This window comes from Mus pahari, chromosome 17, assembly GCF_900095145.1.
Source record: "Mus pahari chromosome 17, PAHARI_EIJ_v1.1, whole genome shotgun sequence".
Lineage (NCBI taxonomy): Eukaryota > Metazoa > Chordata > Mammalia > Rodentia > Muridae > Mus > Mus pahari.
This window is the reverse complement of record NC_034606.1, coordinates 1,194,524-1,209,818: the sequence shown is the minus strand read 5'-3', so window position 1 is coordinate 1,209,818 and position 15,295 is coordinate 1,194,524. Positions and strand designations below refer to the sequence as shown.

The following is a 15,295-nucleotide window of genomic DNA, read 5'->3' as shown; positions in this document are numbered from 1 at the left end:
CCCTGGCTGTCCTGGAACTTACTCTGTAGACCAGACTGGCCTCAAACTCAGAAATCTGCTTGCCTCTGCCTCCCAAGTGCTGGGAGCCACCATGCCCGGCTCCACTCACACATTTTTATAGATTGTTCACACACTGTTGTTTACCTCTGCGTATCTTAGGGCGTATATATCACCTTTCCACACCACCTACAGTGTGTGCATCATAACGAATGCTCATTGTTCAGATACGTTACCTGTGTGTGAGAGTTATCTTCACCCTGCTTCTTCTTTTTCTTCTTTTTCTTTTTAGATTTTCCAGTTGGAAGAGCTCCCTCCCCCTTTTCTTTATCATCATCTGAAACCTGATGTTAAAAATAAAATACTGAAGTAAAATCAACTGGTTAAGCTTATATTTATTACTCAGAACAATTGTGAAATAATTTCAGTCACTATGTTTGCTCTTTATCTACAAAAACATAAATTAGAATAAGCTAATTAACACGAATTTAATAAAACTTTTAAAAACTCACTGGCTCTGGCCCTCAACAGCTCTAGCACTTGGGAGAGTGGGCCCTGCACCTTACCTGGGCAGTACAGTAGAGCTACCCCTAGCCATGAGGCGGAGTGGGCTCTGGGAACTGGGGTGTTGCCCTCCTGGCTCCTTGTCCTCTGTAGTATCAGGAGAGCTGGCCCTGCACCTCACCTGAGCCACACAGTGGGGCTGGCTCTAGAAGCATGGGTGCAGATGGGAGATTGAGAGTTTCCATTGCCTCCTACAACGGGTAGGCTATCCAGGCAAAGCTGAGCAGTCACCTTGGTGGTGACAATGTGGGAGAGCCAGTAGGCTGACTACCTCAGCTACCACCCAGGCTCAGATCAAGGGCCTTTGAGTTGGCCCACCCCAAAGTCGCTATCATCTGTGAACTGTTGGAGCTCATGAAAGGGGTGGTTCTGCTGATCCAAAGCTAAAGGATCGCCATGACACAGGAAAACCACGGGTTAACTAGAAGAAGTCCTGGTGAGGAGCCAGTATCGATGTCATAAAAGCCAGAGATCTAGAACCAGACCAATTACTCACTGAACATTTGCAAGTGAAAATGTGTGGACAGAGAGGTACACTGTAGACAGATACACTATATGCTTCCATGACAAGATGTTTCCTATGCTCTTTTTTTAAAAAAATTTTCTTTTGTGGGGGAGGTTGCAAAGCTGGAGGGCAGATATGAGTGGGACTTGGGTACATGATGTGAAACTCTAAAGAATCAATAAAAACTTGGAAAAAACCCTCAGTGGATGGGAACAGGGGGATCAAAACTTTAAGGCCAGCTTGGGCTAGATGAGGCTCTCTCAAATCAACATCATCAACAACTCTCAAACTCTAGATCTTGAAAGAACCACTACCTTGAATTTTTGTGTACATTCATTTTTTTCTAGAGATTTATAGACATAAAATTTAATAGAAATATACAGTCTCACTCAGCTCTTGCTTACTGATTAATTTATTTCCAAGTGTCTATTCATACTTTGTTGAATATAGCTTTAATTCCTCTTTCCTTTTTTATTAAGATATTTTCTTCATTTACATTTCAAATGCTATCCTGAAAGTCCCCTATATTCTCCCCCTGCCCTGCTCCCCAACCCACCCACTCCCACTTCCTGGGCCCAACATTCCCCTGTACTGGGGCATATAATCTTTGAAAGACCAAGGGCCTCTCCTTCCAATGATAGTCGACTAGGCCATCCTCTGCTACCTATGTAACTAGAGACACAGTTCTGAGGGGTACTGGTTAGTTCATATTGATGTTCCTCCTATAGGGTTACAGACCCCTGCAGCTCCTTGGGTACTTTCTCTAGCTCCTTCATTGGGGGCCCTGTGTTCCATCCAATAGCTGACTGTGAGCATCTACTTCTGTATTTGCCAGGCACTGGCATAGCCTCTCAAGGGACAGCTATATCAGGGTCCTGTCAGCTAAATCTTGCTGGCATATGCAATAGTGTCTGGTGGAATTCTTTTTTCTTTCCTTTGCAGTGTTAAGGATTAAACCCAGGGCTTTGCATACAACTAAGCAAATGATCTACCACTGAGCAGCTGAGCTACACACACACATCCACATCTCTCTCTAGATCTCAAACTTTATTCTTGATTTTCTTATTTGCTCATATATAATAATGCAGTGGACAGTAAATTATAGCCCATCTCAAGGCCTACAGTTTTTCCTTCCTGGTGTGTGTATACAGGCAGATGTCTGTACATCTGTGTTTGTATGACTGTAAGCCCATTTGTACCATGTATAGGGGTCAAAGAGTCCTTGTCTTCCATCTTAAGACAGAATCTTTTTAATGTTCAATGTCATGTATACCAGCCCACTTGGCTCAGTATTTCCTAGGATTCTCGTCTCCACCTCCCGTCTTAGTGAAAGACCACAAGAATTAAAAGGTGTGTGCTACCAGGTGTGGCTTCATGTGAGTTCTGGGCATTCAACAATTCAGGTGCTCATGCTTGCATGGCCATCTCTTCAGCCCTTTCCACATCTGTTTGTACAAGCAAATTTCAATTTCATATTGTCTAAACTTACCTGCAGAACACAGGGCTTCCTTAGAGTCTATGGCTCTTCGGTAGCTAGTCTGCTGCACCTGCACTGAAATCTCTACCCCATCCCCCCCATACTGTGTATCACTGTCACCCACTGCTTGTCCTCCAGTTCTATCTACTTTTCCCCTGAACCTAGTTTGCTAATACTTCTTTTTAAAGAAAATGATTTATTTTATGTATATGGATGGGTATTTTGCCTGTTGTGCAGCACTGCTGTATCTGAAGCATTAGATACCTTGGGACTGGAGTTACAGACGGTTGTAGGTCACCATGTGGGTGTTGGGAATCAAATCCAGTCCTACAAGTAGCCAGTATTCTCCAAACCCTAATAATAATCTCTTAACTACGGAACTTTATGAAATATGGCTTTAAGTCCAGGATTCTCTTAATCTTTTTGATACTGAGGACTGAACTCAGGGCCTTGTACATGCTCAGCACATGCTCTTCCACAGAGCTACACCCTCAACCCTGATTCCAAAGTTTGTAATGAAAATGCCCTAAATTACAAGGAAGTAAGTACACTGACAATCTTTAGGCCTAACCACTCTGTTTTTTACGGTGTTCAATACCACCTCCTTCCTGAGACTCAATAGTGCCTGCCTCTGTGCCCTAGAATTCTCCTTAGTCTCTTTAACAAGTATTTACCTTTTGATCATTAGAAATTGGTTCCTGGGACTTCAGAAGTGAAGCTCTATCTTCATCTACCCAATTTCCCCACTCCTCTGCTGGTGCATTCCAGTCTGAGCTAGGATCAGCAGAAGACAAACCATCTAAAAAATAATAATTTGAATTAGTTATCTGTCATTTTGCCAGAAGCTAAAATCCAAACACTAAAAGTTCTTTATATGGAATTAAGCTGTAGTTATTCTTTCCCCTGAGCATATTTTAAGAGCTAGGAAAAAGTGAAAACATTGTCCAAATGTTGCTAAGCACAAGATTTAGTGGAATTTTTAGACACACCACAAAACATATTTATTAGTTATTAATGTTACTCTCCTTTGTCTGTCTTCTTAATCTTCACTTTTTCCTCTGTCTATTTTTAACCTGGCCATATCTTTATAACCAATTTATTTTTAGGGTACAGAATTAAGCTTTATTTAATAATAGTACCAAAATTATATACCCTCATAATACACTTGTCCCATCCTTCTAAGTTTTTCAAGATCAGGCTTTTCAAGTTTACCAAATCATGACAGACTATGTAAGCTCTTTTCTTTTCTAACACTTCTAGCCTCCTAACATTTTCATATAATTCAAATGCCTCTTATCGGATGACTCTAAACGCATCCGAGTCGCCCGCAGGGTTTTCATCACCACCGTCTTAAATATGTTTACTCTAGCACCCTGAGTCCCGGTCTCTGGAGGCGCGGTCATTTCACTTAGGAAACTACCCCTGGCCTACGCTAGAAGGCAGCACACAGCCTTTGCTCCTCTTTGGCTAAGCTCACACTTCCCTCTCCTCTTCAAGCTATTCACTCTCACACACATTCCTATAGTACCCACTTACAGTCAAGTTTTATTTAACATCACAGGTTATACTTTACTTCACAGTGGTCAATAAGTCTTCCTAGCATTGTTTAACTATAAAGAGGCTATCAATTTCCCATCGTTTTTTAATGCTACTAATACCAAATACTAAGGTTTTTTTCATATGCTCTCTATTGCTTCTGGAATTTCTACACTGTTCAACTGATCTGTTCCTAGGATAATGCCACACATGACTTGAACACACATTTTAGCAACAAGGAGGCACATATGCCTATTTTATGCTTACTGTTACTTTTTGCTATTTTAATTTTCCCAGGTAAACTTACTGTTCATAGGAGAGATACTCATAGATCTTCACGAAAGCTTTAATACACATCTGAGAGAACCAAAGAATGATCTGGGAGAATGCTCACAGAGAAACGAACAAACAAACGAACAAACAAAATCAAAATATTCTGCATAGTATGTTCCCAAACTTATGTGAGGAAGACACACATTAATAGTAAATATATTCTAACAGGATTGCCAATTTCATCTCCGCATGAAGAAGTTCCTTAGTAAGCTCTAACTATGTAGTAGAACCAGAGTTAAGTTGGTCCAAGAGTTTTAAGGTGTGTGCAGAAGCCACTCTCACATGCAGCTAACAGTCTAACTACTCAGTGGAGATATGTAAGCATAATAATAAAAGAATGACATTTTTACCACAGGGGACTGTGAAAATAGAAGAGTGGGAAGTCCTAAAGTAAGCAGAGCTTATTGTCAAGAAAATGTGCAACAAGTGATTACAAGGGTGAAGTGTGCTACAAAAGACAGTCTTTTCTTCCATAAACAAAATTTATCATCATGTATTATGAGCAGATGAATATTTAGTCAGTACTTTGGAGTATTAATATAGAGGTTAAGAACATGGGCCTCATTGTCAAACAAATGTTCATTAATAACCCTTTATCAATATGACACAACACTGCTTAATTTTTCTTCCTTTTCAAGACAGGGTTTCTCTTTGAAGCCCTAGATGTCCTAGAACTCAGATGTCTGCCTCAAGTGCACCATCAAGCCTGGTTTAGTCCTCCCACACACTGCCTCCTGATTGATTTGTTTTTAGGTGCACTGGTGTTTTGCTTGCATGTGTGTCTATGTGAAGATGTTAGGTCTGCTAGAACTGGAGTTACAGACAGTTATGAGCTGCCTTGTGAGTGCTGGGAATTGAACCTGGGTCCTCTAGAAGAACAACCTGTGCTCTTAATTGCTTAGCCATCTCTATCGCCCCCGGCTAAGTTTCTTAATATTAAGGAGCTCTAAATGAACTTCATGGGACGCTAACAAGATGATATGAGACACACTTGAAGCAGTAGTTCATAGCAATATAATAAACACTCAACAAATGGCAGCTGTTGTTTTAGTATCAATGATGACATTAGGCATTTATAATTAAAACTGATGGATTGCTGAGAAATGTCTATGAGATACACTTGTTCTTTATTTTAAATGCTAGGGATTCAATCCAGGGCCTTGCCCATTATAGTTACATCCCACCTCAAATATATTTAGTAACTTTATCCATTAGCCTCATCTCTAAGACTGATTTCCAGAAAAGAAACTATCAAGTAGAGTTTAGACAACTAAATATGCAGCATACTACTAACATATGACCCATTTCCTCAATGAATATTATAGAGTACGTGGGAAGAAATAAAAATCTAATTTAATAAGTAGTATAGTACTTTTCAAAAGGCATAGACAGCTTTCAAGTCTGGGAAATAACTGCACTATGGTTCAGTTTCTGTAAAAACATTAACAGAAGCATAACTCTGTGGTGACTACATAAAATCCTATGCTATTTTTTATTTACTGAGTAGAGATTAATTTTTTCATTAACTGTGATCAAACAAAAGCTATTTAACAGCTTAATAACCCAAATCCAAATACTACCCAGAGACTTTCCAATGAATAATGCTCAAGATTCAAAGGTTTACTGTGCTAACAAACTATGTAGTCTTTGTCTGTTTTGGTAGGACAGTATTTGAATACAGGGCTTTGTGCAGGCTAGGCAAGCACTCTATCAATGAGCTTTATCCCCATCACTAATGAACTAACTTCTTGAACAGTTTTCTTAAACATAAGTCATACTCTATAGCCTACCCCACTCCCCACCCCTGACTGTGTAACAGCCCTGGCTGTCCTGGAACTTTCTCTGTAGACCGGGCTAGCCTTAAACTCAAAATACCTCTGCCTCTGGGATTATTAAACAGGATAATTTTCCTACCACATATATATGTGTGTGTGTGTGTGTGTGTGTGTGTGTGTGTGGGTAAGGAATTCATCTCTTCATTTACTCTTGTGGAATGTTTTAGGTTCAAGTATAGCATTGTTATCCTCAGTCTGGGGAACAACTATTTTTAACAGGACTCCTGTAAACAGTAAGTTTTATGATTTAGTAAAACACAGCTATGTTTGAAAGACATACTCCAGTATTTAAACACAGTATCAATACGCCACTGAATAGCCTTTTGCTCACTTGACCTTCCTTTGTCACCAAGTTAATTTGTCCCATTGCTGCTGCTGCTCATTCACTCACAGCAGACCCCATGTTTCCAAGCTTTCATCACAGACTAGAGATCAGAGACTCTCCAGTAACATTCCAGGCTTCTGGCACCAGACTCGAACTCGTGAACCACCCTACCTTATGGACTAAGTGTCGCCTTACACTTAGAGAACTGTTGATTCTAATTTGTGGCAAGCTGATACTAAAGCCAACTATAAGATACTTTGTATTTCATTCTATAAATTCAGGAGTAATAATGGATGAGTATAGTAATTCAGTGAGGTAAAAAAAAGACACATTAAAGATAATATACACTCACCAAAATAATATTCAGAGAAAATAAGTTAAAAAGAAATTGTGGACATAGAACACTGCCAAGATGGTAGCACAGACAACATAAAGAAGGTATTCTTATATATTAAGTATACAATTTTCTTAGAATAATATCTTGTTCAGGTTGGCCCTGAACTTGATACTGACTATAATTAAGAAAAGATTTTAATCTTTTGAATTCCCAAAAGATCGTCTGTCTCTTTCTCCCAAGTGCTTCCGCCTCCCAACTACTGGGATTTCACTCACTCACCTCCACACTTAGCTTTCTAAAAAATACTTTTTTTTTTTTTTTTTTTATTTTGAGTCAGACAGGATTTCTCTGTGTAGCCCTGGCTGTCCTAGAACTCATTCTATACACCAGGCTGGCCTCGATGTTAGAGGTCTGCTTGCCTCTACCTCCTGAGTGCTGGGACTGAAGGTGTGTACTACCACCATCCAACATTTTTCTGTATTTTTATTTTATGTCTATGCAAGTGTGCCATGCCCATGGAGGCCATGGACCCCATGGAGCTAGATTTCAGATAGTTGTGAGCCATTATGTGTGCGCTGGGACTGAACTCAAGTCTCCTATATGAGCAGCAAATGCTTTTAGCCCCTGAGCCACTTCTTTAGATCCCCCAGGACCACCCCCTCTCAATAAAATTGTTTATTTAATAATTCATTTTTTGTATATTCTTGTTTATGTATGTGGAAATGAAAGGACAACTTGTAGGAATTGGTTCTTTGTTTGGATTTTGAGGCTTAAACTCAGGTTGTAAGGCTTAGAGGGAAGTACCCTTATCCATTAACCTATCTTCCCAGACCACACCTTGCTTTAAGTATCTAGAATCTTACCAACACACTTTTATATATAATTTTTCTTTCTTTTTCAAACTATTTCTTTAGCAGCCAATGATGATTTTTCATATTTAAGTTTCCTATGGGTAAGGTAAAAATGTCCAGCAGGAAACCTGTGGCTGCTAGCTCAGTGTTCTCAGTAACTCTCAGCAGCCCCGATCCATTACGGGTGCTCTCCTGTAATCACTCCCTTGTTCTGTACTGTAGAGACACAGTTATGTTTTCCTAAAGCAGCATACATTATTTTGTCTTGAAAACCCATGCTTTTGCATCCTTATACACACCCTGATATAATTTAAAGTTTTCTCAAAACTATTCAAAGTATGCAGAATAAATTATTTGTTCTATTTTACAGTTCAATATAGGTACTCTATTTGATTTTATTTATTTTATTTTTTGTTTTTTTTCGAGACAGGGTTTCTCTGTGTAGCCCTGGCAGTACTGAAACTCACTCTGTAGACCAGGCTGGCCTGGAACTCAGAAATCCACCTGCCTCTGCCTCCCAAGGGCTGGGATTAAAGGCGTGCACTACTGCCCGACAGATAATCTATTTTAAACCCAGGACTAGAACTAAACTTTCCAAGCAAGTACTCTTAGTTGCGAATCATGGTACACACTTGTAATTCCAGAACTCTAGGGGTGAGAATTTGATGCCAACTGGGCAACAAAGTGAGAAACATCAACACAACACAGCAAAACAAGTCATTTTTTGTTTGTTTTTGTTTTTCAAGACAGGGTTTCTCATGGTAGTCTTGGCTGTCCTGGAACTCACTCGGTAGACAAGGCCAGCTTTGAACTCAAAGATCTTCCTGCCTCTGCCTCCAAAATGCTGGGATTAAAGGTCTGCACCTATTCCCCCAACATACACACAGTAAGTCAGTCTTGATCTCATCTTTGGATATGGGCCTCTCTAATCATCTTTCTAACCCCATCTCAATCTTTAAGGACTCTGCTTCAGTCACTGTGTTACAAGCTTGCCTTCATGATGACTATTAACTATTTTTATTTTATTTTTTCCACTTATATTTTTTTTGTGTAGTGGCATTTTGTCTATATGAATGTCTTGTGATCACTATTTTCACTGTGACTGTAACAAGCAGGAGTTAATGAAAACAAGTGGTACAAGACAAGACCAGCAAGGTTTGAATCTCCCCTTTTCCATTTAACTACTAGCCTGTAGAAAGTTACACTTTTTTTTTTTTTTTTTGCTTCAATTCCTTTATCTGAAAAGTGTGAGGAAAAACTGCATCTACTTAATATACCTGTTTGAAGTATTAAGTGAGATGCAGAAATCTGGGACCAGTCCTGGGCATATGATTTGTGCTTACTTTCATCACCATAAATAACTACTACTAAATCATTACTTTCGTCAAACAGTACACTAAACATTCTACAAAGAACTGCATGCAATAGCTGGGGACTGTGGTGCTTGCCTTTAATTGCAAAACTTGGGAAGCACAGTAGGTAGATGGATCACCAAGAGTTCTAGACTAGTAAGGGGTATTTAGTTAGACCTTCTCCCCTAAGCACTACACACATATATAAGAATTACCGAGTTTTTCTTTCAGGAGGTTTCAACTCAAAACCAAAACAAAACCTATTTAAAAAAAAAGTCAAAGAGGAAAAAAAAAACTTCCAGAAGATAATTTTAAAAAATTATTTAAAAACTTTTACATAAAACATTAAATCTATACTTTCTTTTCTAAAATAGGGAGCAAAATGACAGAATATATGCAAGGTAGGAAAGAATGTGACATACAGATTCAGAGGAAAGAATAAATTGTGAAATTTTGGAGTTCTGGGAGGTGGGAGAACCTTATAAGTTCTTAATTTTAAATGAAGATAGTAAGCTTTTTTATAATATGGAGACAATTTTCTTTTCTTTCTTGTACCCTTGTCAGACTGGAGCTCCTACATAGATAAGACTGCGCTTTAACTCACAGAGATCAACCAGCCTTGCCTTTGCTTCCTGGCACAACGGGGTGCCACAATGCCCAGGTTACACACGTACACACTCTCCCTTTTAAAATTCTTTCTTTTAAACATATTTTCTATTGGAAATTGGGCCAAGGTTGTCAACTAGCACAAAAATGTGCATATATCACAATTAATTCAAAGCCACAGTTACAGTCTATTTCTTCTTTTATACTAAAACCAGCAAAATAAAACTATTTATTTAAAACAGAAAAGAAACTAAAAAAATTAGTCCTACAGAACTGATAAAACTAACACTGCCTTAGTCATTACAGAAAAGTTAGTTTTAGTTCCATAAGTATTCAGAATCAAGTTCCAAGCATATAGTTGGTGTTAAATTATATTACTATGACTTATAAAAGGGGTAAATTAGGATTAAAATTAAGACATAAAGCATGAATTCAGGGTGCTAAAAAGTAAATTCTGAGAGAAGTAACTGAAAAAATTTAAAAGGACATACTTAACCCAGACCATTCATCATCGATATAAGGTTGATTACGGCTAACATCCCACTGATAATCAGAAGTGGTAGACTGAGAAACTGGCTCAGCAGTAGATCCTTAAATGAAAAACGAATGCAATAAAATTAAAAATGGAACTTCCTAAGGATGTTTCACAACAAAAGTTCTAAACTTTTCACATGGACTCTATTTCTTATTTCTCCTAAAAGAAAATTTAGACATAATAAAAGAGTTAAAAGTAAAAGTAAAATTGAGGGCAATTTTAAATTGAGTATAATCTGACTAGATCTGATTCAACATCACCACCATCCCACAACAATCAGAACCTGCCTGACTTGTCATCTGCAAATTAAAATGTCAGAAAAAAAGTTCCATTTTTCTTCTTAAAAGGGTTAAGCAGTAAAACAAAAAAATCTTAATGCTAGATGCCTCAGGGTACGCATATATTCTTAGAACTCAATAACAACAACAACAACAACAAAAAAAACCAAAAACGATTAGAAAATGTTTGAGTTAGCTCAACTTTTAGGCCACAGAAAGTTAGAAAGAGAATTAATTAACCACAGGTGAGACAGAGAAAAGTCAGGGAAACAAGAGTTGCTGGAAGTTTAGAGAGTTATGTTCAGATGCACTGAAAAGAAAAGACTATTATTTTCTAAGTTTAGTTGTTAGAAAAAGGATGGGGGGAGGGGGTTACAAGGTTTCTTAGGAACCCGATGAAAGCAGTAGTGGCCCAATGTCCAGAACTTTTTATGCAAAAATCTGAAAATAGTTTTGGGGCATAAAAGGCCATGAAAGTAAGGTCAAAACCCATTGCTCTACGGCTACAAATTAATTTTAGAATGCAAATTAGCATTCTATCAGGTGCACAGAGACACACATACATACATGCTAGACCTTTTGAATCCAAACTTCATGCGCATTAAAGAGTCCTTAGGTGACTCTGATAGTCACTTGGATTCAGAGCCACTGACAGGAAAAACTTAAGAAATACAGGTTCCTGGTTAGAATAAATAAAACAATCACTTCATTACTTCATAGTCTTAGTTTTTACATTTCTACTTATTTATGTAGATGGATTGCTGATATTTCACTAATTATATACTCAAAATGGTAATATATTTTAATGTAAAATTAAGCACATCACCCTACAAAATGTGATTAATAGCCTATTAGCCACTCAAGTTGCATAAATATAACCTCATTACTTCAGTAGCTCCTATTGCTTTCTCTGAATGTATGTGCTGCAGAGTCATCAAATGAAGGAAATAATTTACTTGCTCTTCTGGAAATGAAATATGGTCAACAAGACGAGGAGTTAACAAACTGCATCTTGTAGGTCAACTCCAACCATAATTGGCCCATTAACCAAAGAAAATTCCCTATTTCTGAATGGTTGAAGAAAAGGTCAAATGAATAGTTTTTAAGTCAATATACTTATTTGTCTTTGATCTCTGATTCCTTTCTTGTTATCACGGCAGAGCTGAATTGATAGTTGTGTCAGTGACAGTGTGGCCCACAAAACCTAAACTTTTACTATTTGCTTTTACAGAAAGAGTCTGCTAACACCCATTCTCGGCTACTGTTGCAGACATCATGAAAAAACATCATTAGTAAAGGAAGTCCACAGGAAGCTTTGTGAATCAAGTAGTATAAATCAAAGTGCCTCCCTAATTATATAATATTTGATAAAATATGTAGCTTCTGTTGATTAATAAAAGACCTACCCATTTAAGTGATGCTGGATTGACAGTTTATAGTGAATACACTGAATCAACAGGTTCTTAAAATAGCTACTGTGTATGTGCCAAAGAGAGGCTTATTTATAAATTCATAACAAGTAAAAGTGAATAGAAATATGCCAAATTCAAGCAGAAGTTTGGTAGAGTGTTCTAAGCATGTCCTAACCCAGCAGGTCTCAATCTGTAGGTCATGATCCCTTTCACAGACCATCAGAAAACACAGATATTTACATTATGATTCATAACAGTAGTAAAATTACAGTTATATGAAGTAGCAATGAAAATAATCTTATAGTTGGGGGTCATCACAACATGAACTGAATTAAAGGGTCATAGCATTAGGAAGATTAAGAACTACTGTTCTAACCTAAAGGGAAGGCCTTCCAGGCGTATTTATACTTATAAATTGCCAGTGGTAGACCAGAATCCGTATCACTGGCATATAAGGACTTAGACGTCCCCTACAACTTAAAAAGACCTTTGCTATTATATATATTAATTATGTTGATAGCAATATATGATGTTAATCAATTTTCTAAATAATAAGTACTAAAGTCAAACAAACATGCTTTGGTTAACTGAAGGAGAGACTGTTTTCACATACCAGAGACAGCAGGGTTAAGTGTGAGAGATGCAAGAGAAGCAGAGCTCTGTTGAGAGGCACTCATCCCCCTAGCCACACTAGACCAAGCAGCTGGCAAAATAAAAAACGTCACTTGCAACCTTCAGTTTGCAAAGAACTTGAAAGATGTACAGATTTAAAAGTATGATAGCAATATTTAAAGACTATCTTTAAAAAATGAGAACTAATATTATAGCAATAGCTCTTACTTACTGAGTGTCTATACTATGTGGATGGCTCTTTTATACACTGAGTTCTAATCCTTAGAGCAACCCCGCTAGGTCATTTTAGAGCTAGCAAGTGATTGCCAATACTTAGAAAACTGTTTAGGTATAACTGTTTCCAAGCCTACTCGTTCCACTATACAATCATTTCTATCATAATTTAAGCAAGTACTTTACACTAGGCACCAAACTTGGTGCCTGACATTCATTACAATCGATTCTCACAATTACTTAAATATGAGGTTCATTCAGGCTATATAACTAAATGCCCACAAACTCCTAACAGGTCTGTTTGAACTTATTTACTATACCATGCTATCTTTTTAATATTTTCAAAGTATTTTTCTGAAAACAGAATGACACTTTGTTCAATAGTAGGCTACATAAACATGTAGCACTATGAGACTTTCTGACCTAGTGACATCCTAGGTTCTTAGTGTGTAAGTACATGCCATGATGCCTACACAATGACAAGTCACCAAGCATGCATTTTTTAAGGTGGCTTGTTATTCAGCATGACTGTACTTTAAGGAGCATACATACCTCCTCAATGACCCATCATAAACTTAATACAGTTCTCTTTCAATTTCAACAAAATTTTAAATCCAGCTAGGAAAGCCCATCTATCTAATTTGCTGCTTAATTTTACCTGTAACAATACTAACCAAAAACTACCTAACTCCATGCTCTAATAGTGAAACTATATAGCTTCTATAAGTAAACTAGAAATATATTACAAGATCAGTGTTCCTAACATTATTCCATAAAACCTGATCATTTCCTTTATTAAATATGAAAGGATACTTTTAGTATGGCAATTTTGTTCTTTCTGTTGAAAACAATGGTAGGAATTTAGAGATTATCTTTGTAGACAAGATTTTTATATTTCTAGATAGCTTTGGACATTACAGGTGAGGAGAGCAACTTGAAACAGAATTAGTGAATGAATCAGTTTGCTTGTTGAGAGATTAGTTTTTTAAAAAGGATGGAAAGCTAATAGCTAAGGAAGACATTATGGGTTTTTTGTTTTGTTTTCCTCACAAACTAAAAACTTCCTAGTATTCAATACTACCCAAATTAAACTAAGGTATAAAAAATATCTGCCATAACTACAACAGAAAAAAACTGCATGTTCAAGTGTGGGATGGTAGCTCACAACTCTGTTTCCAACACTTAGAAGGCAGACTGAATTGTCCATGAGTGCCAAGCCAGCGCTGTAAACAGTTTTCTTGGCTAGCTAGGGCTACATAGTGACTCTGACAAAATAAAAACAAAACTCCCGAAAAATAAAATAAAAAAATTATTTACTATATGAGGAATTATATAAATCAATTTTAAAAAGCCAAAAAAGAAACAGAAGGCCACTAAACAACAGCAAAGAACATGAAGAGGTAACTGGTGAAAGACGTAGAAATGACCAATTAACTCATGGGAAAAAACCTAACTGCATCAGTGATTTAAAAGTCAACCAAAATAATTTATGCATTTTTCCTTATCAAAACAGAAGACTAAGAAAAAAAAAGTTCAACCTTGGTAAGTAAGAATACGATAAATGGTCACTTACATTGAAGATGAAAGTATGAGAATAAATAACAATACACTAAATACATTCATATTCTCTTTAACCCGTTATTCCCAAGAATCTATCCTAAAAAAATACACTAAATGTAACATTACCTAAAATAGTTAAGTAAACTATATTATATTTAAATAATATAGCACACAATGCCATTAAGTAAACATGCTTATAAGAACAAGTAAAACCTTTCTTATCAATTTGGGGATGGGGAAAAAGAAACATAAAAAGGCATATTCAATTTAGTTTATTGTAAAAAATTATATGCAGTGGAGAAAGAAAAACAAATACAAAAATGACTGCAGCTGTCACTGGGTGGTATGATAATATGTTTCCCCTTACTTATTTGTAATTTTCCATATTTAATAAAGATTTCTTTTTCTATAATATATAAGCACACATTACTTGAAAGATCAATGCCTTTCAGTAGAAACAAGCTACTCAACTACTAATTTTTACCAGTAAAATCTAGGGAAAAATAATTGTAACAGGCATGTACAGACTATAAAATGGATGCTATAAACTTCTCTAGTACTTTTATTTACTATTTTTATTTAGATTCAAACTGCTAAAATCTATCATGTCTACTCACACATTACATTTATGATATCACTAAAAATATACAATTATGGGCTGGAGAGACAGCTTAGTGCTTAAGAGCACATTGACTACTCTTCTAGAGGTCCCGAGTTCAATTCCCAGCAACCACATAGTGACTCAGGACCATCACCCACTTCTGTTGTGTTTGGAGTCAGGTACAGTGTACTCATACATACATACATACATACATACATACATACACCTATATCAGTTAGCTTTACTGATGAGCAAATGTGATCAAGAATGTGAAAGCACTACACAGAAAGTAAATGATGCTTGTCATGTTAGTTGCTCTATTCTGTGCAAAGAATCTAAGATAAG

At 37.0% G+C, this 15,295-nt stretch overlaps 1 protein-coding gene across 4 annotated transcripts in view; it reads right to left on the bottom strand.

Moving 5' to 3' along the window:
* The window catches only part of Mtdh (metadherin), a 61,368-nt gene that overhangs the window by 9,156 nt on the left and 36,917 nt on the right, over nt 1-15,295 (bottom strand). For 2 of the 4 annotated variants that reach the window (XM_029547897.1, XM_029547899.1), the window contains exons 7-10: nt 12,557-12,646; nt 10,210-10,308; nt 3,218-3,342; nt 234-341 (exon numbers count right to left, since the gene is read on the bottom strand). In XM_029547897.1, the coding sequence (XP_029403757.1) occupies nt 234-341; nt 3,218-3,342; nt 10,210-10,308; nt 12,557-12,646 (422 nt within the window). The remainder of the gene's footprint in view (nt 1-233; nt 342-3,217; nt 3,343-10,209; nt 10,309-12,556; nt 12,647-15,295) is intronic. The other 2 variants (XM_021216369.2, XM_029547898.1) reach the window with 2 other exon arrangements.